The sequence below is a fragment of the Bubalus bubalis genome, chromosome 7, assembly GCF_019923935.1.
Source record: "Bubalus bubalis isolate 160015118507 breed Murrah chromosome 7, NDDB_SH_1, whole genome shotgun sequence".
In the NCBI taxonomy this organism is placed as follows: Eukaryota; Metazoa; Chordata; class Mammalia; order Artiodactyla; family Bovidae; genus Bubalus; species Bubalus bubalis.
In genome coordinates this window covers 112,443,727-112,470,556 of record NC_059163.1, presented here as the reverse complement: position 1 = coordinate 112,470,556, position 26,830 = coordinate 112,443,727, and the positions used below count along the sequence as shown (strand labels likewise).

At 37.3% G+C, this 26,830-nt stretch overlaps 1 protein-coding gene across 1 annotated transcript in view; it reads right to left on the bottom strand.

Moving 5' to 3' along the window:
• Positions 1–240: 240 nt before the first annotated feature.
• Positions 241–26,830, bottom strand: part of LOC123465983 — a 147,243-nt gene continuing 120,653 nt past the window's right edge. The window contains exons 2-3 of the mRNA XM_045166240.1: positions 19,012–19,516; positions 241–2,179 (exon numbers count right to left, since the gene is read on the bottom strand). Of these exons, the coding sequence (XP_045022175.1) occupies positions 2,170–2,179; positions 19,012–19,516 (515 nt within the window). The 3' untranslated portion in view covers positions 241–2,169. The remainder of the gene's footprint in view (positions 2,180–19,011; positions 19,517–26,830) is intronic.

Sequence of the window (26,830 nt, the reverse complement as noted above, 5' to 3'; positions counted from 1 at the left end):
AGACTTGGATTACTGTGATATTGAATGGCTTGCCTTGGAAACAAACAGAGATCTTTCTGTCATTTTTGAGTTTTTACCCAAGTACTGCATTTCAGACCCTTTTATTGACTATGATGGCTACTCCATTTCTTCTAAGTGATTCTTGCCCACAGTAGTAGATATAACGGTCATCTGAATTAAATTCACCCATTCTGCTCATTTTATTTCACTGATTCTTAAAATATTGATGTTCACTCTTGCCATCTCCTGTTTGATCACTTCCAATTTATCTTGATTCGTGGACCTAACATTCCAAGTTCCTATACAATATTGTTCTTTACAGAATCAGATTTTACTTTCACCACCACTGGTTGTTGTTTTCACTTCAGTGAAGCCTCTTTCATTCTTTCTGAAGTTATTTCTCTGCTCTTCTCCAGTAGCATATTGGAAGTATTTTAAAAAGAAGTAAATCTTGCCACAAATTTAAGACTAAGTGAAATAAGTCAGAGAAATGGATACTATAATTTCTCATTCATATACAGAATCTAAAAAACCCAAATGTATGTAAATAGTAGCATGATGGCTACCAGAGCCTGGGGGTTAGAAAAAATAGGTGAAGGGGTAAAAGTGTGGAAACTTCCAATTATAAGTTAAATAACTCCTAGAGATGTAATATAAAGAAAGATGACCATAATTAATAATATTTCACTGTACGTGTGAAACTTGCTATGAAGTAAGATCCTAAATGCCTCATCATACAAAATAAATCACCCAACTGAGCAACTGAGCACACGCACATGCACACAATGATTTCACAATATATTTTTGTTGTTGTTTTTCAGTCACTAAATTGTGTCCGATTCTTTGAGACCCCATGTATTAGCATGTCTGACTCCTCTGTCCTCTACTATATTGTCAATGCAAATTTAGTAATGACTATTATTACTATATTTATTATACAAAGACAATATAATTCTCTACCTAGAATATGGAAGAAAACCTCCAAAAGAATCTATGAGAGGAAACAGAATAGTTTAGTAAGTTTGTGGATGGGAAATCAACATGCAAAAATCAATATTTATCAACAATAGCCTTATATCTTTATAAATATCACATTCATAATTATAATAAACATGAGAATAATTCTTGGAATAAATCTCAAAAAGGCTAAGCAATATCTTTATAGAATAAATTATAACATGATAGAAGCACACAGCAGAACTAGGTAAACAGAGATGTATAACATATATATAAGTAGAAAGGCCCTATCATAAAAATGACAGTTCTCTTAAACTATAAAATGAATGCCCTTCCAATCCCACCAAGCTGTATGTCAAAAGCGTGGAGGAAAAAAGATATCACAACCAAAGGGAAAAATTACTGAGGCATGATGATAATTAAAAGAGGGATGCTGTTAACCATCCCAGGCTTGATGGGGCAAGAGGAAGGTACAGAGTTACAGAAAGTAGATGAAACTGGAGCTTTGTAGCACAGTAGCCACCTTTTATCTACATGGGATATGTTCTAAAACCCACAGTGGATGTCTGAAACCTCAGATGGTATCAAACTTCACAGACACTATATTTTTCCCTACAGCACTAACAGATGGATAGTGTATACAGTGCAGATATACTGAACAAAGTGATGATTCATGTCCAAGGGAGACACATGATTTCATCACACTACTCAGAATGACACACAATTTAAATCTTATAAATTGTTTCTTTCCAGAATTTTCCATTTAATATTTTCTTACAGAGGTTAAACATATAACCGAAATTGCAAAAAGCAAAATCTTGGGCAAGGGGGACTACCATATAGGACTTGCAGGACATAAGTGGCAGTGAATGCTACTTGGCCAGCAGCTGCTCTCACTCAGCCAAGTGAGGAGATGGGAGAACATGTCTCAAATCTGCCTCCCTGAAGGTGAGGGGCTTGGGGTATTTATGGGATAAAGATGAGGCAAGGGGAAAGGTAATTGGAGGTAAGAAAAAGATGAAGTAATCATCACACTATGAAGACATAACTTACAGGTTTTTCCATGGGATGCATGCTCAGAAAATAGCAGCATTAACATATTCTGAGGGTGGAGTTTTTGGCTCTTGATATCAAAAGGTCACAAGTGGATACTGGAGCATGACCAGCTGGAGGGCTGATGGTCTTAACTGGCTCCAGATCAAACAGGACTGACTACAAGTTCCTAAAAAAAAAAAAAAAAAAAAAAACTGGGAGAAACATTTTATTGTTTACACTACATGACATGTAGAAGGCACACAAGTTTTTATAGAAACAAAGAGAGCCTGACTAGTGAAACAGTTTACCGTTTACCGTTCATTAATGGCTGATAACTACTTTCAGTTTGACGGAAGTGGAGATCTTTATATCTTTTATTAAGACCTCCACTTCCGTCAAACTGAAAGTAGTTATCAGCCACTGTTCATCGCAGCACTGTTTATAATAGCCAGGACATGGAAGCAACCTAGATGTCCATCAGCAGATGAATGGATAAGAAAGCTGTAGTACATATACACAATGGAGTATTATTCAGCCATTAAAAAGAATACATTTGAATCAGTTCTAATGAGGTGTATGAAACTGGAGCCTATTATACAGAGTGAAGTAAGCCAGAAAGAAAAACACCAATACAGTATACTAACACATATATAAGGAATTTAGAAAGATGGTAACAATAACCCTGTGTACAAGACAGCAAAAGAGACACTGATGTATAGAACAGTCTTATGGACTCTGTGAGAGAGGGAGAGGGTGGGAAGATTTGGGAGAATGGCATTGAAACATGTAAAATATCATATATGAAACGAGTTGCCAGTCCAGGTTCGATGCATGATACTGGATGCTTGGGGCTGGTGCACTGGGACGACCCAGAGGGATGGAATGGGGAGGGAGGAGGGAGGAGGGTTCAGGATGGGGAACACATGTATACCTGTGGCGGATTCATTTTGATATTTGGCAAAACTAATACAGTTATGTAAAATTCAAAAATAAAATAAAATAAAAAAAAAAGACTGTTTATAATGTTTAAAGGATTAAAGAATTAAATACTGAATCGACATGGGATTAGACAAATGAACCAATGGAACAGAACAAACCATCTAGAACAAACCCATAAATTAGCTTTACAAATCAGGGGTGTGGGTGCTCTGAGTGGGGAGGAGATTGGTGATTCATACTTCAAATAACTACAAAAATAAATTTCAACTTTCAACTATTTCAGATTTCAGTACAAAACACAGTTACAGCTTCAGGAGGAAACTAGAGGATAGCTTTATAATCCCTAAGAAAAGACTACCCAAACAAGTAAAACCAAAATTCATAAAAGAAATGAATACTAAAACTGAAAGTAATAAAATTGCAAAATCTCTATACAATAAATAACATTATAATATTTTTAAAAGGGCCATTGGCAAAGTAAATACTTTCAATGTATATAAATGATAAAAAGTTAGTACCTAAAGTGTACAAATTTTAAGTATCCAAACTGAGGGTAAAAAAAATAACTACATATTTAAAAGATAATTTACAAAAGAGAAGAACTGAATAGTCCTTATATAAAGATCTTAACGTACCACTCAGATGAAAGAAAATAAAATATCAATGAGATATTTAAACATACATATGCAAAACTAAGAAGTCTGATAATGCATTGCTGAAGGGCATGTACAGGTACAACAATTATGAAGAGCACCTTCATAATATCTGTGAAGAGAGATGGAGCTACAAAGATATATTGAAAATAGAAACTGCTCTTTCAAACCAGTGCACATTTTCAAAACTTTACTACATATTTAAGGAACCATATGTAACATGCAGAATTACCTTTTTTAATTGTAAAATTATAAAAAAGATGTAACATTATAATCATCTTTTACAATCAAGCTAAATTTTACACACTGATCTATGCCAACATGTATATTTCAGCTTAGTCATTTTAATTTCTATATGGTATCTCTCTATATAAATATATTATAATTTTATGATTTTTTTGATTTTTAAATTAATACAAAGATACTCTTATAAACTCATCTTTTTGTGCCCACATGGTAGGGTTTTTCTAAAAGTTAAATTGCTGAATATGTCCAGAAGTATAATTCCATACATGAAAAAGATATCCAAGAGATACAATAAAAGACAAGGCACAACACAATACACATTTATTAAAATGTATGTGTTATAATATATATGAACGTAAATATACATGATATATATGAACATAAAACGTCAGCATTTTGGCCACATCTCAGGAAGAAAGTCAGTAATTTTGAGTTTGGAGAGAATTAAAGAGGGGCTTTCACTTTTCACTCACATATTTGCATATTGTTTAAATTTTTTACAACAAACCTGCTTTTATAGTGTTTTAGCTTCAAAAACATTGAAAAAAAATCCACATTTGTTCTTTTGTTTTGCATTATGTTTATTACCCTACTATGATATATTACGGAGAAGGCAATGGCACCCTACTCCTGTACTCCTGCCTGGAAAATCCCATGGATGGAGGAGCCTTCATAAGTCCATGGTAGGCTGCAGTCCATGGGGTCGCTGAGGGTCAGACACAACTGGGTGACTTCACTCTCACTTTTCACTTTCATGCATTGGAGAAGGAAATGGCAACCCATTCCACTGTTCTTGCCTGGAGAATCCCAGGGACAGTGGAGCCTGGTGGGCTGCCGTCTTTGGGGTCGCACAGAGTCGGACACGACTGAAGTGACTTAGCAGCACCATGATATATTAACAATACTTTAGAAATCAGATTGAATTCTTATATTGTTATGAGTCACAAACTAGTAAGAGCTCATTTTAAAAATAAAGTTCCTTTCTATATTATCAAAGTGATATGCTCTCATCATTGAAAACTTTTAAAACAACAAAAAAAGGAAATTTAAGAGCACTCACTGTAAATTGATGCCATGTATTAATAATATTTATATATTAACTCATTCATTCATTTGGAAGTCATGATGGTGATGCCTGCTGGCAATTTTCTTAGTTTCCCATGTAACTAAATTTCATCTTCAAATTTCATCTACACCTAGTAAGTACCAAGATAACTCAAAGATTAAAATGCATAATGTATATCATATCTAACTTATATATAATAGCAAAAGTAGTGTTAGTCACTCAGTTGTGTTCAACTCTTTGCAACACCATGGACTGTAGCCCACCAGGCTCCTCTGTCCATGGAATTCTCCATGTGAAAATACTGGAGGGAGTAGCCACTCCCTTTCCAAGGGATCCAACCCAGGTCTCCTTAATTGCAGGTATATTCTTTACAGTCTGAGTCACCAGGAAAGGCATAGATAGATAGATACAGATAGATAAATATCTATCTGAGAGTTTATAGACAGTATATAATATTGGCTTAAATAATAGCATGAAGAACTTGCACTAAATACCTAATATTTATTAGGGAATTTACTTACTACTTTTAATCCTCATAAAACCCTCAGGTTAGTTCAGTTGCTCAGTCGTATCTGACTCTTTGCAACCGAATGGGCTGCAGCATGCCAGGTTTCCCTGTCCCTCACCAGTCCCTGAACTTGCTCAAACTCATGTCCATTGAGTCGGTGATGCCACCTAACCATCTTATCCTCTGTTCTCTTTTCCTCTTGCCTTCAATCTTTCCCAGCATCAGGATCTTTTCCAATTAATCAGTTCTTCGCATCAGTTGGGCAAAATATTGGAGTTTCAGCTTCAGCATTAGTCCTTCCAAAGAATATTCAGGACTGATTTCCCTCAGGATTGACTGGTTTGATCTCCTTGCAGTCCAAGGGACTCTCAAGTGTCTTCTCCAACACCACAGTTCAAAAGCATCAATTCTTCAGTGTCAGCTTTCTTTATAGTCCAATTCTCACAAACATACATGACTACTGGAAAAATCATAGCTTTGACTAGACAGACCTTTGTCTCTCAAAGTAATGTCTAAAACCCTAGCTGCTATTGTTTAATCACTAAGTCATGTCTGACTCTTTTGCAACCGCGTGGACTGTAGCTCATCAAGCTCCTCTGTCCTGTCCTCTTTCTCAAGCAAGAATACTGGAATAGGTTGCCACTTCCTTCTCCAGGGGATCTTCTGACCCAGGGATTGAACCCCTGTCTTCTGCATTGGCAGGCGACTTCTTTACCACTGAGACACCAGGGAAGCTCAACAACCCTAATGGGGAGGGGTTATTATCCTTGTTTTGCAAATAAGGAAGCTGACATTCAAACAGGTTAAGCATTTTGGTTAGTGTACTTCACTAGTGAGTGGGGACTTCCATATGACTTAGAATCTGAGCTTTTTCCAACTACTACTGCTTACTATTCCTCTAGTAGGCCTTTCTGTTTAAAACCAACTTTCAAATTGCCTTATATAACAAATATTTCCTTAAGTAAAGTGTACAAATTGAATTATAGCAGTTTTTCACTCATTGAGGGAGAACTAACACAAAATTATTCCTTTTCTAAAAGCACAGACACCCCTGGCACCCACATGATAAAGCGCACATGAGTAAATGACCCTGCAGTTGCTAAAGGAGGAGGAGCCCATGCAGGTGTAAGTGGCTGTGAGCTTAGAGTGCTGAATCTAGACAAATGTTGCTACCATAAAAAATAGAGAGGCAAAAAATGTGGATAACTCTTTGCTCTTCATGAAAATATATAAAAGTAAAAAGCAAAACTTGACAGTATTAAAGTGTTCTCTTCATTATTTTTTAGGACAAGTTAGTGAGGATAATCAACAATTTTCTTGGAACAATTTATTTGAAACAAAATAAAAAAATCTGGGAGCCCAGTAAGAAATTGCCAAACATATGTTGTCACTTATACTGTTGAGCACGTTATTCAACGAAATTTTTGCACTAGACATAGAGTGTAACTTAGCATGAAATAGAAGATCCCTTTTACATAATTTTTCTCTATAAAAAATTATCATAAATATATTTATATATACACACATGTGGAGAAAAGTATTAAAAAATAACAAACATCTACAAAACAAATCAAATTTAACAGAATTTATCACTTTGAAGTTTTGCTTCAGATACTTATTTTTTCCATTCAAGAAGTATTTATTTCCTTTTTTCTATAAAAATAAATCATACTTATGATTATATGAAAATACAGTTAAAAAATAAAGAAATAAACTAACCATACTCCTATGACTACTGCCAATATTTTGAAATATTTTTATTTATTATTTAAAGAAAAACAGATGATTGTAATTAGACTTCAAATTCTAAGATCTCTTTTCATGTCCCCAAAATAGATTTTTGGGCTTTCTGGGTTACTGGGAAATATGTGATGAAAAGTAAGTTAATACTTACTGATTCATTATTAATAATTTCTGTAAGTTGACAGCTACGGTTCATCCTCATAACAAAAGTCCATGAAAATAGTGTCTATTATCACTGCTTTTCAGATATTTTTTTCTAACTTTTGGTCTAGAAAAAATAGCGGAGGGGAATTTTCTAAGTTTGCTTTTCTGAATCTAGGGGTGGTTATCCTCCATGATGAACATCATAAAGAACAAATCAACAGTCCCAGGCTTTTCCTTTTAAACTTGTTATTCATTATCTTAATAATCTTCCAATTAATTCCCCCATATGCCTAATTCTTTGTCTTTGTTCCTGGCACAAATCTTTTTTTATGTTGTACTTTCTAAATCAATGCTTGCTTATCCATTTATTTATTAAACATTAAAAATATAAGACATAATCATGTGACTAAGAGATTTCATAAAAGATTAAGTTTACAAGTAACCTATAAAAATAAATCATATTATCTCACCAAGAAGGGAGAATAGCTAGCAAGAGCTGTTGAATGTGTTATGTTAAATCTTAAAAGGTCATTTCACACTGAGTCTGGACTATAACTTTGTGTTCAATTAAGGCAAAATTAATGCCAAGACATACCAAAGGAAATGTAGCTCTAATTGTAAAATCATTTGTCTCTAAGCCCTTGAATTTCAAATTCAAGAAAAACTAGCAGATCCAGGATCCAAACTTGTGTGGGTACAAAGGTAATTTAACTTTATTAAAACCTCAGTGCAGGAGCTGACTTGGGACTGGGTAATTAAACATGGCCAGGCACCATGCTACTGTGCATCCAAGTAGATGCCTTCTGTGTTACACTACTAAAAGAAACCTCATGTAACATTTTAGTTGAAATACTTTTCAAAGAGAAAAGTCTACCTATATTTCTACCACCCTAAAAATTAACACATAACAAGCAAAGATATATAAATTTTATACCAATATAAAACTACTTAAATATCTTGAACTTAAAAAGACATTTTTACAGTTTTTAAGGTAACATGAGCTAGGACAAATAAATTGAGCAAAAAAAAAAAAAAAAATGAATACTTCATTCCCTTTTATTCAACTCTGTTCAGGAATGGATTAACATAGAAGGATCAATTCCTACCATTCATACAATATCTTTCAAATGCTCATAACTTTCAATAGTTCTTAGACTGTATATATTATACAGTGTTTTCCCCAGAGGTTTTATATATTTGTTTTTTGCTAATGTATCATCTCATTTATTTGTGAGGGACCGTCCTTACTGCCACCATCACACACAAACACAATCACACACACAGATGCACACACACACACTTCATTCTACAATATTTGAAATATTTTGTAACAGCTCCTCATATCTGGCACAACTGCTCAACCACATCACACTCCTTCTTTCAAGATGCCAATGGTACCTTGAAATTTGTCAGACTTCTCCCAACAACAAGGGCCTTGAGCACAGTACATTTGTCCTTCTACTAGAAGACTCTTTCCTCCTCTTCCTGCCTGATTAATTCATACTCACCCTTTTGCTTTCAGCTCAAATGTCCTGGCCTCAAGAAGCCTTGCCTAGACCTTCCCTCTAAACTGAACTAAGTCAAAGTCCCCAGGTACAGGCTTTCTCATCAGTGTATAGCTGTCCTTTTCAATACATTCACTCTCCCGTATGTGTATCTGCTTGGGTAAGTGTTTAATTCATTTCACAAAATAAAACTTTCCAAAGAGGCAGGGATCATGCCACATTTTCCAATCATTATATTACCAGGACCTAGTTTAGTACAAGCTATGAAGTAGATGACCAGTAATTATATATTAAAGGGAAGTAGAAAAGAAGGGAGGAAGAGAGGGAAATTAATCATTAAGTAAACAGATGACCTTATAGCACTCCATTTGGTAATCTAAAAATTATGGTTTTGTAAATTAAATACCTTTGAGAAACACACTTTTATCTTCTTCCTTATCACTTTCTCTTATTGTAAATGAATGTGGCTTATGGGCTTCCCTGATAGCTCAGTTGGTAAAGAATCTGCCTGCAATGCAGGAGTGAAGGGAAGTGAAGGGAAAGTCGCTCAGTTGTGTCTGACTCTTTGTGACACCATGGACTATACAGTTCATGGAATTCTCCAGGCCAGAATACTGGAGTGCGTAGCTGTTCCCTTCTCCAGGGGATCTTCCCAACCTAGGGGTTGAACCCAGGTCTCCCGTATTGCAGGCGGATTCTTTACCAGCTGAGCCACAAGACCCTGCTTCAAGTCCTGGATCAGGAAGATCTGCTGGAGAAGAAATAGACTACCCACTCCAGTATTCTTGGGCTTCCCTTGTGGCTCAGCTGGTAAAGAATCTGCCTGCAATGTGGGAGACCTGGGTTGGGGAGATTCCCTGGAGAAGGGAAAGGCTACCCACTCCAGTATTCTGGCCTGGGAAATGCCATGGACTGTATAGTCCATAGGGTGGCAAAGAGTCAGACATAACTGAACGACTTTCACTTCACTTCACTTAGGCTTTAGCCATGATTCTTTTCCTCTTTCTTTCTTTTTCTAATTTTCCTGTAGGGAAGAAGTCAACTTATCACATAATTTAGGCCAAGTTTCCTTCAAAAGCAGTGTCTGAAATAAAAACTAATGTACGTATAGTAGAAGGTGATCTCAGAGAATAAGAATGAAACACCAGGTAAAGTGAAACAGGCAAATAAAAGCTAATACAGGTGTATGGATTCAGGTCATGATCATGGCCACCTGAAGTTCCACCCAGGAACTTCTGAGGCCCCATAGAAAGCCTCTCAGAACTGCCTATTCAGTCTCATGCCTCCTACTTCTAGGCTGCACTTCCAGGGACAGAGGAAAGACACACTGGTAAGTTACAGAGGAGAAAGTGAAAGGTACTTAGCAGAAGCTCAATGTGAGAAATCAATACAACTGAGTCATAGCTTGGCTACAATGCTTGCCATAGTCACAGACAGAAGCAGAGTGAGACTGAAAGTGTATCAGGCAGGGACTAAGTTGAAGCATGTGATATGCCGTTAGAACCAATTCACTGATCATCAGTGCCAGCCCCTAATAGTGAGCAAGTACCGACACATCACTCTTACCAGTATCACTCAATTTCCAAAAGGACTTCAGGACCCTGAACTGAAAGCAGCAAAAAGTCCACTCCCAGCATTCTCCAATTTCCATGTAATAGAATTGGAGTCTCCAATTTCTACACAAAAGTCAGTGGTTTCTCATATGTTATAAACACTTAGAAATATCATTAAATATTTTAGTTCACTTTGAGTATCCATCCATTCATAAACAGATTCGACAAAATTTCTAGGCTAATGCATTGTAAGTAGAGTTAATTTAGGTCATGCTTTAAGTATATTGTTAAGGACATCATTTCAAAACCAACTGACCATCAGTTGTAACATTTCTTCTGGAGGAATATTCTGAGTGTCAACCATATAACAAAGATGATAAAAATTGATGTACTATTAACTTGTTAACTTTATTATATGCATTTGACAAGCTAAGAATGTACCTTCCTGTTCTGAAGTAACAATCTGAAAAACAAAGGACAGTTGTTTCTACAAAGAGAGTGGCTCTAGACTTCCTACATTATTCACTCTCTTTTATTTTTATTTATTTATTTTTTGGTCACATGGCATATTGATTTCCCTATCGGAAATCAAAACAGGCCCCTGTGGTGGGAACAGTCAGTCCTAACCACCGGGCTGCCAGAGGATTCCCTATTTACTCCTCATATGTAGAACTTACGTGAGTTAGGATAATTCCTAAATCATGGGATGCTTATGTTCAGAAAGGAGTGCTTTTTAAATACACACATGTGTATGTGTTGCATCACACCTAAGAGAAAGAACAATTTTGCCAGTTTATTGTGTTTATTTACCATGAATGTCTTGAGAAACCTGCATTCAGGTCAGGAAGTAACAGTTAGAACTGGACATGGAACAACATACTGGTTCCAAATAGGAAAAGGAGTATGTCAAGGCTGTATATTGTCACCCTGCTTATTTAACTTATATGCAGAGTACATCATGAGAATGTTGGGCTGGAAGAAGCACAAGCTGGAATCAAGATTGCCAGGAGAAATATCAATAACCTCAGATATGCAGATGACACCACCCTTATGGCAGAAAGTGAAGAGGAACTCAAAAGCCTCTTGATGAAAGTGAAAGAGGAGAGTGAAAAAGTTGGCTTAAAGCTCAACATTCAGAAAATGAAGATCATGGCATCCAGTCCCATCACTTCATGGCAAATTGATGGGGAAACAGTGTCAGACTTTATCTTTTTGGGCTCCAAAATCACTGCAGATGGTGACTGCAGCCATGAAATTAAAAGACGCTTACTCCTTGGAAGGAAAGTTATGACCAACCTAGATAGCATATTGAAAAGCAGAGACATTACTTTGCCAACAAAGGTCCGTTTAGCCAATGCTATGGTTTTTCCAGTGGTCATGTATGGATGTGAGAGTTGGACTGTGAGGAAAGCTGAGTACCGAAGAACTGATGCTTTTGAACTGTGGTGTTGGAGAAGACTCTTGAGAGTGCCTTGGACTGCAAGGAGATCCAACCAGTCCATTCTAAAGGAGATCAGTCCTGGGTGTTCTTTGGAAGGAAGGATGCTAAAGCTGAAACTCCAGTACTTTGGCCACCTCATGCAAAGAGTTGACTCACTGGAAAAGACTCTGATGCTGGGAGGGATTGGGGGCAGGAGGAAAAGGGGACAGCAGAGGATGAGATGGCTGGATGGCATCACCGACTCGATGGACGTGAGTTTGAGTGAACTCCAGGAGATGGTGATGGACAGGGAGGCCTGGCGTGTGTGATTCATGGGGTCGCAAAGAGTCGAATACGACTGAGCGACTGGACTGAACTAAACTGAACCATGAATGTAAATGTACTACCTATTTGAATTACTGCATTCTATTGTTGTGAAATTCTACCTCAAAAAGGAAATAAAAAGTTTCCAAATCATATTGTATGTAATGAAACTGCATAGTATTATAGAATCTGACCTCTTTTAATAACATCCTTTTTTTTTTTAATCAAATGGGTTCCGAGTTAGCTCTATTACCTGAAAGTGAAATTGTTCACTCATGTCTGACTCTTTGCAACCCCATGGACTGTACCCCTCCAGGCTCCTCTGTCCATGGAATTTTCCAGGCAAGAATACTGGAATAGATAGTCATTCCCTTCTCTAGAGGATCTTCCCAAACCATCTGACCTCTTTTTATAACAACAGTTTTTAAAATCAAATGGGTTCAGAATTAGCTCTATTGCTTAGAAGCCTATAAATTGAAATTACTGAGATTACTTACCCCAGCTTTATCACCAAGTAACTGTCTTACATCTCTACACATCTGTTTTTGTAATCAGTGAAAAGTAATGACCCAATACACCTGACAGTTATAGTGGAGTAACTCACAATGACCAATATTACCACCTGGAACAAGAAGAAAAGCCAGAAAAAAAATCTGTTAAAAACTATTGAAGAGCTTCTGAAGAAGCCAAGACTAGAGGCTTCAAGACTCCAAATAAAGGAAACATGCAGAGGTAAACTGAACTATTGAAGGAGCTCTTCTCCCCTGGAACAGAGAATGGGGGCATTTGGCAACCTACACACACAGCAAGAGGTTGAGAATATGGGCTTTGCCTGGGCAAAGGACTCCTGATTCAGGGTAGAGAATCCAGGAAAAAAAATGGCTTTTGGAGTGAAATATAAAAGATTAAATTTAGAACAGGCTGAGATTCCAGTAAGAAATAAATGATGAAGTACCAAACTGGCATACGCCTGGTTTTACCCACATGATGTTTGCTCATATAAAGTCGTGCGTATGATTGGAGGCTAAGAGGCTAACAAGAAAGCATCTGAAAAGAAGAGCAGGATTCTCAGAGGTCTTGCTCTGAGTAATTGTGTTTAGTATTTGTGAATGCACTGGTGGAAGGCTCTAGATGTCTATTTCTTGGCAGTTAGGTACCCCTGCCTGGGATGAAGTCCATTTACACTGGAGCCAGCTCCATCATCAACTGGATTGCAACGATTGTCCACCTCTCCATTTTATCTGTTCCTAGCATGTTACAGGGCTTCCCTTGTGGCTCAAATGGTAAAGCATCTGCCTACACTGTGGGAGATGTGGGTTCAATCCCTGGGTTGGGAAGATCCTCTGGAGAAGAAAATGGCAACCCACTCCAGCACTCTTGCCTGGAAAATCCATGGATGGAGGAGCCCGATAGGCTATAATCCATAGGGTTGCAAAGAGTCAGACACGACTGAGCGACTTCACTTCACTTCCATTTTATCTACTTAGCAGAAGAAATGTTGACAATTCTTTGGTCTTGGATGAATTGTCTAGAGACTTAAAAAATTTCATACGCAATTACTAAAATTGAAAGTAAAGAGATGCTGAAAAGAAGCTCACAATAATCCAGTTATTGGCATTAGCAGAAAAAAAAATTTTTTTTATTTAATTAGTATGTGCAGAATAACAGGAAAAGGTAGTGAAAATAAATTGGTATTCATAAAAAAGAATGAAATATACATTTGAAAACTGAAAAACTACATTAACTAGAGTAGAAACCCATAGATAAGTTCAATAGTTTAAAGGGCATAGTGTAGGTATAGGAAAAGATTAGAGAAAAAGTCAAAGGAAATTTTCCAAATAAGCATTGAGTAGAAAATAGTGCAGTATGTAAAACAGCCATGTTGGGCACAGTGAAACCATGTATTAAAAATATACTTGAGATCTCAGGAAAAGAAAGAAAATGGAGTAGAGTATCAAGAATTCACTATGAATTTAATCTGATGAAAGATGTCTATCCACACATGCAAAAAGCTCTGCAAACTTAAAAGAAGTTAAATCAGAAAACTGGAGCCTATTATACAGAGTGAAGTAAGCCAGAAAGAAAAACACCAATACAGTATACTAACGCATATATATGGAATTTAGAAAGATGGTAACAATAACCCTGTGTACGAGACAGCAAAAGAGACACTGATGTATAGAACAGTCTTATGGACTCTGTGAGAGAGGGAGAGGGTGGGAAGATTTGGGAGAATGGCATTGAAACATGTAAAATATCATGTATGAAATGAGTTGACAGCCTAGGTTCGATGCACGATACTGGATGCTTGGGGCTGGTGCACTGGGACAACCCAGAGGGATGGAATGGGGAGGGAGGAGGGAGGAGGGTTCAGGATGGGGAACACATTTATACCTGTGGTGGATTCATTTTGATATTTGGCAAAACTAATACAATTATGTAAAGTTTAAAAATAAAATAAAATTAAAAAAAAAAAAAAAAAAGAAAATCATACCCAGGAACATCACAGTAGATGTGAGAAAAAAAGACAAATGGCAATTTTAAAATCAGTCAGAGCAAAGACACAGTATCTCTAAAGCAACAAGAAGACTGACAGATCTGATGGACTCCAGAATCAAAGAATAACAAGGTAAAGTTTTGAAAGAAAGAAAGAAAGTGAAAGTGAAGTTGCTCAGTCATGTCTGACTCTTTACAACCCAGTGGACTGTAGCCTACCAGGCTCCTCCATCCATGGGATTCTCCAGGCAAGAATACTGGAGTGGGTTGCCATTTCCTTCTCCAGGGAATCTGCCTGACCCAGGGATCGAACCCTGGTCTCCCGCTTTGGAGGCAGATGCTTTAACCTCCGAGCCACCAGGGAAGCAAATATTTTCAGACACACAAAAATTGAGAGAATTTGTTACCAGTAAAGTTGACAACTTTATAAAAATCTACTTAAAAATTTTTATGAAGAGTACAATAAGTGAATTGTTAAGAATGCTTCTAATTGAAAATACCAGATGTTTAAAATAGAAATCACAAACTAAATTAACTTTTATATACATTTACTTCTTTAACTGAAAATACCTAAAGTTTAAAAGTTAATTAATACATAATCTTTAGTTCTTCTTCTATTTTTAAAATCATATTTGCATATTAGCTCATTTACTATATAGCACTTCCTGTGAGAAATACAAGGCAGATGCTGTCATCTTTATTTTATATAAGAGGAAATTGTTAGGAGATTCAGAGACTCATCCTCAATTTGATGACAAAATTAAAGCTAGAACAAATTTTTCTTACCTGGTCCTCAACATTCTTACACTGGGAGGTAGAAAATGAATTTATAGTATCAAAAGGGTCCATTAAGTTGCAAAATGTATGCAATATATAACAAAGGAATAATTTTGGCTTCTGAGGATGTTTTTTTCAATTTCTTAAAAAATTATTTTTAGAAACCCCATTAACAAAATTATCTTCTCTTATAAACATCATCCTTGTTGTTCTTTAGTTGCTGAAAGAGTCATATGTGACTCTTTTGCAAACTCATAGACTGTAGCCCGCCAGGCTCTTCTATCCATAGGATTTCCCAGGCAAGAATATTAGAGTGGGCTGCCATTTCCTTCCCCAGGGGATCTTCTCAACCCAGGGATTACACCAATGTCTCCTGCATTGGCAGGGAGTTTCTTTACCACTGAGCCACTTAGGAAGCCCCAAAATATCATCACCTTCCTGAGTATTTTCAACAATTCCGTAACTTTTGGTTTTTACTCTTAAATTATAATTCCAGAAAAGGCTGAAATACAAAAACCTTTCAGCCACAAAGCTTTTACTGATCAATTTCGATACCCAAGTCATGATGTTTTATGATTTATAAAGCATCCTTAAGACCATAAAACAAACTTCTGAATGGGTTCAATATTTAATTTTGCCTCAAGGAAGGTGAACAGAGTTTTACTGTATTAAAGAAATCCTACATTATCTGTTCATATAAAGCAACTGAAATAACAAACCAAGAGGTCACATAAGTCAAAACTATTGACTTATTCCTCAGGAATCTTCCTGTCTTCTGACATAATGCTCTTTTCCATGACCCTGAAACACCACTGCTGACTACTTGTGGCAATATAGTATAGCTCTGTTTTTGTCTGACAACTTCCTCTTCTTCCCCTAATCTTTCCAACTTCAGAGTCCTGTGTAATAAAATCGGAGAAGGCAATGGCACCCCACTCCAGCACTGTTGCCTGGAAAATCCCATGGTCGGAGGAGCCTGGTGGGCCGCAGTCCATGAGGTCGCTAAGAGTCGGACACGACTGAGCGACTTCACTTTCATTTTTCACTTTCATGCATTGGAGAAGGAAATGGCAACCCACTCCAGTGTTCTTGCCTGGAGAATCCCAGGGACGGGGGAGCCTCGTGGGCTGCCGTCTCTGTGGTCACACAGAGTCGGACACGACTGAAGTGACTTAGCAGTGTAATAAAATAGTTTCAAATATTTGTGAAACATAATAAAGAACATTATGAGAATATTACTTCATATATTTAAAATCTATGTTGTACTGCCTATCAAATACATTAAATAATATTGATTTATTAGATGCTTACACTTTCTGAGGACTTTCCTCACATATTCTATCTTATGTGTAGTAAAACATCAGAGCATTTTTACCTTCTTGGATAAATATTTTTGACATAAAAGATTTCAGACCTAAAGTATAACCTGTTATCTTAATGCACATCTTCATTTATCATATAAAGGGGGAGGGGTAAAATATCTTATTGTTAAAGGAAATATCACTTGCCAAATACCATACACCTCCTGCTTTTCACTGCTCGCTGACTGTCAGATTGGGATTATATACTTTACATAAATGTATATTATTTTGTCTGGTACATGCCATCATGTGAGCATATCAGAAGACTGGTCATTCACTAGGCTAGTTTCAAACAGATTCTGGTATTACTGTATTTCAGGAGAACAGCTGATGTGAGAAGCGTGCTCTTTAAGAACTTTCATGGAAAGTTTCTTAAGCTTTACTATAAATACATGAGTACAACAAAGTTAGAAATAAAACTTTTGAAGAAACTGGTAGAGCCCTTTCTGTTAAGAAGTCAGGAAACAAATAATGAGGTAAAAATCATTTCTGAATCAACGGGAGAAAACTTTGTTTTTAAACCCAGAAGTTTTGGATAAAGATAGGTTTTCTGTTTATATCACTGGTCTCTCAACATAACCATCAACTATTTAACTATGCAAAAGCTACAATGAACAAAAACTGATATGACATCCTCTGAAACCCATCTTCCTCCCACCGTTTCTATTTAGTAAAACCTGCCTATGGTCTCAACCAGTTCCTTTTTCACTTCCACAGCATTTCTTATTCCAATAACTTTTTTTTTAATCAAGTCTGTCCTGAAAAGACCTTACGTTTATCAGAAGAGCATGCACTGATCAACAAAATATATTTTGATACTTCTAGTTTGGAAAAGCTTACTTAGAAACACCTGTCAAGAGAAAAATCAGCAATTTTTTTTATAATAAAAAGAAAATAAAATGACCTCCTGAATTTCTCATACTCTCCTATTACGTTAGATGTTGGAATATCAAATGTGTATACCAAGAATCTCGTTACTATTCAGAGATCATTTATCATCATTAAATTCATGAATATGAACTCTTAAAATTTTAAATATTTTCAGACGTCAATGGCAGTATATTGAACTCTAAAATAAAGTAACTGAACCCAAAGTAGCAAACTTTATCGTCTTTCACCTTTTTCACAAAGTCAAATAAACTGACATTAAAATCAAATATTTCAATAGGTATCGCTGCTTTGTCATCTGAAAATTTGACTTCTTAAACAGGAATTCACTAGTAAAATGTGTGTGGAACAGACAGGCAGCGAGCAGGAGTGGGCGTGGGCACTGTGGCTTCCAGCTTTCAGAGGCAGCCCAACTCTAAGGGACTTGAGCAGCCAGGGACTTTTCTAAACTAAGGGACTTTTCTACCAGCCCACAAAGCTCTGTACTAGGACAGATGCTGACTTCAAAAATATTTAGCAAGCAAATCTTTTCTAGAACTATTGAAAAACAAAAGGGGATTGCCAGGTAAACGTGGGTCTCGTTAATGATATGCCTCCCTAACTCCATCCACTTTCCACAAAGAATCCTCAACAAAACAGCGCTTCGGAAACAAGCAGGAAAAAAAAAAGAGTGAGCCCCTCCCCCCAAGTTTGCTCTTTCACTCTTACCACTTGGGGACAGAACTTGGGCGTCTTTCTGCCTCGATTGGTCACTTCACTTTCTGGAGCTTAAGAAGCTCGCTCTGCAGAACTGCGATTCTCACCTGTGAGCCCAAGACCCTTCTGGGGTCTCAGTCCTGCCCGCGGAAAGAACGCGACAGCACCCCTCCAGGCGGGCGGAGCCGGAACCCGCTCTCCCCTGGATAGTCGCCGAGAACACCCGCGGGGCTGAGCGCCCCGGCGCAAACGCGAAACAAAGGCTGCGCTCCGCGACCAGCTGCGCTCGCCTCCCCGGGGAATCGGTGTCCGATCCTCAAGCCCACACTCGAGCCTGTCAAGGCACTGTCATCGATTCAGTGCTGTCTGAGCGGCGCCATTCGGCCCTAACACGAAGGTGGTGTCCGCATCTGCCGCGCACCGGGGACCCACCAGAAAGGGCTGGCGCACAGGGAGAGCGCCGGCGGACAGGCGGGCGACCGCCCTGGCAGCAGCCGACGAGGTGGGTCCCAGCACCAGCGCAAACACCGACCCTGAGCTCTCGTGCGGACCCACCGGACAAGGGCACCTGCTGACTGCGCTTTTGGGCTGACGGCACGCCGAGACTCGCTCGGGTGGAAGACCCAGGCTTCTGGGACCGCGAACTGAAGAGCTACAGGCTCGCAGCGACGCTTCCTGGAGGATCTTCGTGGTCACTCACCGGCGAAGGGCGAAGCTGCTCAGGCGGCCGCCGGGCTGCGCACAACGCTCATCTCGGGGCGCAGGCATCCTCCCATCCTTTGTCAGTAACCGGCGGAGAGCTCCTCCCGGGCTGGCGGAAGGACGGCGGGCGGCAGGCAACGGCTCTGGCACGGCTTCCCAGCCTTTCCCCTCCCCTCCTCCCTCCCCTTCTCCGTCCCCCTTGCGGAGCCGGCACTCACTAGCTCCCATGATGTCATCTGGTGAAAATCTGCCATGCTCAAAGACTGGATAACCCGGCGCGCACGCGGGGACGCAGCGCGGGCGGAGGCGGCGTGGAAACCGAGACGCGCCCAGAGTCGGCCCGACCAGGATCTCGGGAGTCAAGGACAGTAGGGTGGTGGTGGGGGGGGGGGTCTGCCAAAAGGTGGCTCCTAGGGTATGAGCAAGCCAGGTGAGGGTAAAGACCAGGAGGAAAAGTGCGGGTTCTGCTGCAAAGGTTTCTTCTATCTTGGTGTTTAGACTGACTGTATATGTTGAGGGTGAAAAAGTTTTTTGGCTTCTCAGCAGCTCATGCGCCCCAGCACACTGATGGACACTTTTGTTGCAGCCTGGAGACTGACCAGAATCCTTGGGATTCTGGAGCCCTAACCTCTGTGTGAAAGTTTAGGATGTTTGGCTGCTGGCAGCTTCAATGACAAGCAGCTAAAAGGATGAAGGCGTGCACTGTTTATGGGAGAAAGAATCTGAAACAAAGCTGCTGCTGCTGCTGCTAAGTCGCTTCAGTCTTGTCCGACTCTGTGAGACCTCACAGACGGCAGCCCACCAGGCTCCACCGTCCCTGGGACTCTCCAGGCAAGAACACTGGAGTGGGTTTCCATTTCCTTCTCCAATGCATAAAAGTGAAAAGTGAAAGTGAGGTTGCTCAGTCGTGTCCGACTCTCCACGACCCCATTGACTGCAGCCTACCAGGCTCTTCCGTGCATGGGATTTCCTAGGCAAGAGCACTGGAGTGGGGTGCCATTGCCTTCTCCTGAAACAAAGCATTGGGAAGCAATTGAGGACGGGATGACCCAGGAAACTAACACGGAAAAGACCTTGGCTCCCAAGGGAGAAGCCAATAACAGAGACTCACCCCGTGGCCTTAGTTTGTTGCTCCTTGTCTCCCCACCAAATACTGTTGGACACTCTAGAGGTGACTTCCTCGTGGTCTCCCAAGGACTGCCTTAGCTGATAACACCGTTTAAATCAAAGAGGCTCATTAAGAGCCATAAAAGATTTAATGTCAATCATTTTTGGTTAATATTCTCTATAATGTCAATTGAGATTTTATTAGAGAAATAGGAAAACAGCTTCGGTACTTTTGAATTCCCGTGTACAAATGGACACACACCCAAACACACCTGAGACCTAGCCCTACATCAATCATGTTAAAAACTCTCAATGTTCAGAACAAGTGATAGGCTGTGTTGTTATCTCTAGAAGCTCCCAGGATTACCTACTACTCTCATCCTTTTTAGAAGCTAAAATTTCAAAGGAGGACCACCAACAGCCAGTACTAGGGAGACACGCTGTCCTGGGTGTGCTTGGGCAAGAACATGGGACTCTGCCAGCAGGTTCATCCATCATCTTTCTTTTCAACCTTTGCAGCAGAACCCGCACTTTTCCTCCTGGTCTCTACCCTCCCTTTAGAAAGAAAGAGTAGGAACAGCATTTATTGAAAGTATAGGTACAATGAGGAATTCCTTAATCTTTGTAAACACAAGGAGGAGGACTCAATGTTATAACAACCTGATAGCTATTTGCTACATTAAAGAGGTGTTGTTATGCATTATGAAATTGTAAAGTCCACTGGGGCATCTCATAGAAAAGGTTAATAAATTGTGAGAATCAGTATCAGAAATTATTTTTAAAAATAAAATATCAAAAAGGTCATGATGCACATAGCATGTAAATAATATAGGAAATCTATGATATCTATATGTAAGGATGTTAACTATACATATATATATATTCATGATACCCCAAATATTTTAATCTATATATTATATATTTACCATCCCTGTTAACATCCTTACTTTTTTAAGATTAAAAAAATTATTTTTAAGGATAATCACTTATTCTTTCCTTCAAATCAAAGTACAAAAAAACATATAAAGTGTATGAACAACTTTTAAAAACAAGTATTTTTAAATGGCAAAATGCTGAAGATTTTTAAGATTCAGGGCAACTAGGAAATAAACTAGATGGAAAAAAAATGAGAGGTGAGAATTTGGTAATGTAAACAATGATTATTTTTGAAAAAAATCATCTAATTGCTTGAAAGAAGGTAACTAGAACTGCGAATGATGCTGTTCTAAGTGTAGCAGAAAGTCCTAGATTGCTTCTTTGATGCCCCATCTATCTTCATTGCCTCTGTTTATCTTTCTGTTCTTCAACATTCTCTGGACTAATACAAAAGTAAGGAGACAGAAGTTCATAGGAATGTAGCATATCTGAGGGACTGAGCCAAATAACCAAAAAGTTAAGAAAATGTATCTCTCAACTTTTTTTTTTTAATGCTGCAATAAAGGGTTACAGTGAAAACTCTAAGAAAAATGAACTGTTTTTGTATGTGTTCATTTATTTGGTCCTATGGAAAACTCTTCAGTTATATGATTCTGACCTTTTTGAGAATTAAAATTACTGTATTATCACCTTTTCTGGGGCCCTTGATGTTAGCAAAGTGAATTAACTACATCTCTACAGAACTCCCATGGGGTTCTCAGGTGGTTCTAGTGGTAAAGAACCCACCTGGATTGTAGGAGACATAAGGGACACAGGTTCAATCCCTGGGTGGGGAAGATGCCCTGAAAGAGGAAATGACAACCCACTCCAGTATTCTTGCCTTATTTTAAGATATTTTTATCCAAACGAATGGCTGTACAAGACTAAAAGAAAACATTCAATTATTACATTGAAAGGAGTATCACAATTCTTAGAAAAAAATAAATCTAAACTCATATCTTACAAAACTTACACTCTAATTTCATTCAAATTGCGAATATATAAAATGCTGAAACTGAAGATTCTGAGTGGAAATATTAACTTTGCCCCAATTATTGATGCTTGGTTGCACTCTTTTCATGTTGAGACATGATTCTCTTCACAAAACAATGAATGTTCAGGGGGGAAAATAAACACATTTTAGTATTTTCCTTTGTGAATTTCAAGAAATATAACATTTTTACACTCGTAAAATACTAGTGACTTTTTAAAACAAGCTTTGATAGATATGAATTTGTTAATACATAATAAGCAAAGCTAATATTATTAAGCCTTTATTAAATGTCAGATACTGTGCCGTTTACATATATATCTCCCTTTGATCTTTAAAACTGACCCATGACATGAATGTCTTATTAACCTCTCTTGAAAATGAGGAAACAGATACCTAAAAGGGTTACAAAAATTGGCCAGGTAACAAAATCAGTAACAAGTCAAAGCTAAGAATGTATTCTATCAGCCTAAGTACATAAAGCTAACCTTCATAATGCATGCTAGCAACTTTTAGATAATTTTCCTCTGGAAAAGTAAAAGCATGATGATTTTCTATATACATATCCTATTTAGTGAGGTGGAGAATACGATTTCGTGAATTTTGCTATCAATTACTAAATTCATCACCAAATTTATTTTCGTCATCTTGTTAATGAAATGCTTCCAAGGTTATTTATTAATACAAAGTAAAGGTACCTCAGGATACCAATGCATTTTAGTTTCTAAAGTATCCTTAAATAATTTCGGACAGAAAGCAAGGTGCAGTGAATTCATACTGGGAGACTGATCACTGTAAAATGAAATTTTAAAAGAAAGACACATAAAAATATAAATAAACATAAAGACTACCTCAGAAACTGTCTTCTCTGCACATTTGGTCTGCTAGTAGATCTGGGGAGCAAACTGCACCACTCATTCAAACAGAGACTTCCTCCTTTCTGTGGATGTTAACAAGAAAAATAGATCATTTTACAAATTGTATCTGAAAGAACCCATACATTTTTCTCATAGAAAGCAATATTCCCTGGGCACAGATGTATAACCAAGCTTCTTTAAATAAAATAGTTCAGTATATAGATTTTTCCAGAATCCTTTTTATCTCACCTTTTTGATACTTGGCTGATGTTCAGTAACTCTGCTAACAAGGATTATTTGAATGGATTTGCAGAAAGTTTAAAAGGTATATATCACAGATTATCATTCTTTGAAAGCATGCTGTTAACCTAGCTTTTTGTATTAATATCTCATTTTTAAAATAAAAATGTAAACAAACAATGGAAATCCATATAAATCAATCTATTTCATACATGTGATCTAAATATTAATGTTATATGGACTCTGGTTTCAGTATGTTCTGTCATTAAACATGCTTATTTTACAGGACAGGTGGTTGTCCCATGTCTTATGCTCATTTTCCAGGTGCTCTTTCTGTGGTGTCTGTAGCAGGTCATTGAAACTAACAGGACACAAAAATGGTCATAGAGGAAACACTTTTGTTCAAAGGTAGAGAAAAAAATAAGGGAAAGTTCTCTGAAATGCCACACTGCTTGTAAAAGGGAAAAGGGAGTTATATATTAATATAACAGTAGCAGGCTTTGAAAAAGTGTGTGTATATATAATCTCTCCTAAAATAAAAGTATTTAAAAAGTAGAGATACAAATTTATCTAAGCATATGTTAGTTTCTCTCCATTTTAAGAGGGAGTTTCTCTTAATCAAATGTTCGTGGCATTCAGATGTCATAGTAGCATACGTGATCTGTCTCCAATATTTCCACCGAGAACCTGTGATCATGTTTATATCTTCAGATTACTTCAATTACCTCAGCTGACCCCATTTATAGACATGTAATTCAGGATAACACAGAATTAAATATTCACAACAGGGCAATAGGTTTCTGATTTTTGAGTCATAGTTCTTAATCTTTACAGTAAACTACTTTTCTAAGCTGTATCATTTTTAACTATTGTAGGAGAAAACACTAACAAACATATTTACCAAGGAAAGACCCTACCTAATAGGCATTCCTGATTTTCCAAGTCTTTAATTCCTGAAGTACACCATACACTAAGAGCCATATGGAAGGGGATCAGAGGGCTATGACCTTGCTTCTAGACCTGACACTCTTAGTGACTAAGTTTTTTATGGCTTAAGCAATTCATTTAACCTAGCCACCTTATCGTTATCATTTGGGAAAGGAAGTTAATGACATCTGTCCAACTTGAGAGGATTTTAAGATAAATGGAAGTAGAGCTGGGAGTATTGCCAGGAGAAATATCAACAACCTCAGATATATGGACACCACCACCCTAATAGCAGAAAATTAAGAAGAAATAAAGAGCCACTTGATGAAGATGAAAGAGGAGAGTGAAAAAGCTGGCTGAAAACTCAACATTCAAAAAACTAGGGTCATGGTATCTGGTTCCATTATTTCATGGCAAAAAGAAAGGGGAAAAAGTGGAAGCAGTGATAGATTTTATTTTCTTGGGTTCCAAAATCCTTGAGGATGGTGACTGCAGCCATGAAATTAAAAGACACTTGCTCCTTGGAAAGAAAGCTATGTCAAACACAGACAGTGTATTTAAAAAGCAGAGACTTCACTTTGCTGACACTGGTTCATGTAGTCAAAGCTATGATCTTTCCAGTAGTCATGTATGGATGTGAGAGTTGGTCCATAAAGAAGGCTGAGGGCTGAAGAGTAATTTTTTTTAATTTAATTTTATTTTTTAACCTTACAATATTGTATTGGTTTCTGCATCAGTACTTTCAATGGATATTCAGGGTTGATTTCTTCTGGGATTGATTGGTTTGATCTCCTTGCAGTCCAAGGAACCCTTCAGAGTCTACGCCAGCAGCACAATTTAAGACTTAAAGCCTGACTTCACTTACATCTTAAAAACCAAACTGTATTTTCTCATAAGATGCTACTCCAGAACATCGAAGAATTATATAATTTTTGAAATCACTCTCACAGGCCTTTCCTTCTGTTTATTCACATGATATTTTATACATATTTCTTATACACTCTATTTTCATAACTTATTATCTCTTCCATTGACATCAAATGTTTTAAGGATGAAAACTCCATCTTGCATTTTGTCTGTTCATTTTTTATTTATCCTTTGCATACCAAAATATAATAAAATATCCAGTTATAAAGCCTAGAATACCTGCTTAATCAAATCAATGTTTTATAAATGAATGACATTATTAAAATGAAACAATAGCTATGAGAAATTGTGGCCTTTAGCATTCCTATAAGTGCTTATTTCATTTAAATCTCTGATTCAATACTGCCTTAATATTTATATAGTGTGTCTCATCTGACCATCTTATTGTGGCAACTGACCACTTTTTCTTTAGGTGCTAACTAATGATTAGCTAATCATACGTGCTAAGAAATGTCAATTCTTCTGTTAAGTTTAATTGACTTATTTCACATATGAATGCTATTACAATATTATATATTGTAAATCAGCTACACAGTGCAAAACACTATTTATCTGGATGTCTTAATTTGTAATTTATGCTTTCTTGTTTATCCAGCCACATAGACCAAATTTAGAAGATGTGTATGGGGCTGGACAAGCAGCCAAACGTCTATATTTAAATTATAAAAAAAGTAATGCGTATGAAATAAATTAAATATTTAAATCATGTTCAAAAAAATTTTTTTGTGAACAAGATAAGGTTTTTCAAAATCTGATTGCCTTTAATTAATGCTATGAAAACATGCAATAATGATAGCTAACATATTCTGAGTTCTGCTATGTACCAGGTATTTTTCTGAATACTTTATATATATTAATTAATTTATTCTTCACAACTTTATTCAACAGGTATTAATATTTCCCTGCTTCATAGATGAGAAAATAGATGCAGAATGGATAACAAACTGCAAAGGTCATGGAAGTATTGATGATCCAAGTGATATTTAAAACCCAGAAAGTCTATCTTCTAATCTTTCTCAATCACTATGCAATATTGCCTTTACTTAAAGAAATATCAAGCAGAATCAATTATTATTAGTGAGCACACACACACACAAATACACACAAAGGAATTAGAAATAAGGGAATACCCTGGCCCATATTCTTGAACAGATTGGTTCCTGGGGCAGAATTCTGGTTCTCTAATTTTCCATCTGTGTATTTCAAGTTTCTTATTTATAAAACAAAAATTATAAGTACTTATTTTATAGGTTTGTTGTGATTATTTTATCACAATATATATGAAGCACTTCAAACAGTGCCAAGTACAGACTAAATGCTGGTTAAATCTCATTTGTGAATAAAATGAGATTATTTATCCTCTTGATAATCATTCTTCCAAGTACTTTCTATGTGAAAATTAGTAAACTGTTGATGATGATGAGTCAACTGTGTACATATTAAAATAAGTTTTCTTCCACACGTTCTGAAGTACATGCAAATCTGAGACATGAATTCGAGTTGAATTGCCTGATAGGTTTTAATTTGTGAACCATCTATAAGGAATTGATGGCAGTTTCCAAGGTATGCAGTTGAGGTACCTGTAGTACAGTAGGAGTAAGTGCTTTGCTTGATTCGTGATGAAGTTTTGCATTTGTGTCAAAAAAGCTGGGTTCAACACCATGGACAGCACTTTGCAGATACCCCGCCCCTGAGCCCCCCCACTCTCACCTATGCTGAGTCTGCTCCATCACTCATATTCCTCTTCAGGAAAGAGACACAATGAGAAGAAACCTGGTATTTTTCATAAACTTGAGTAAAACTACACACATGTTATATATAATTTTATTAACTTTTGTATACATAGCACCAGT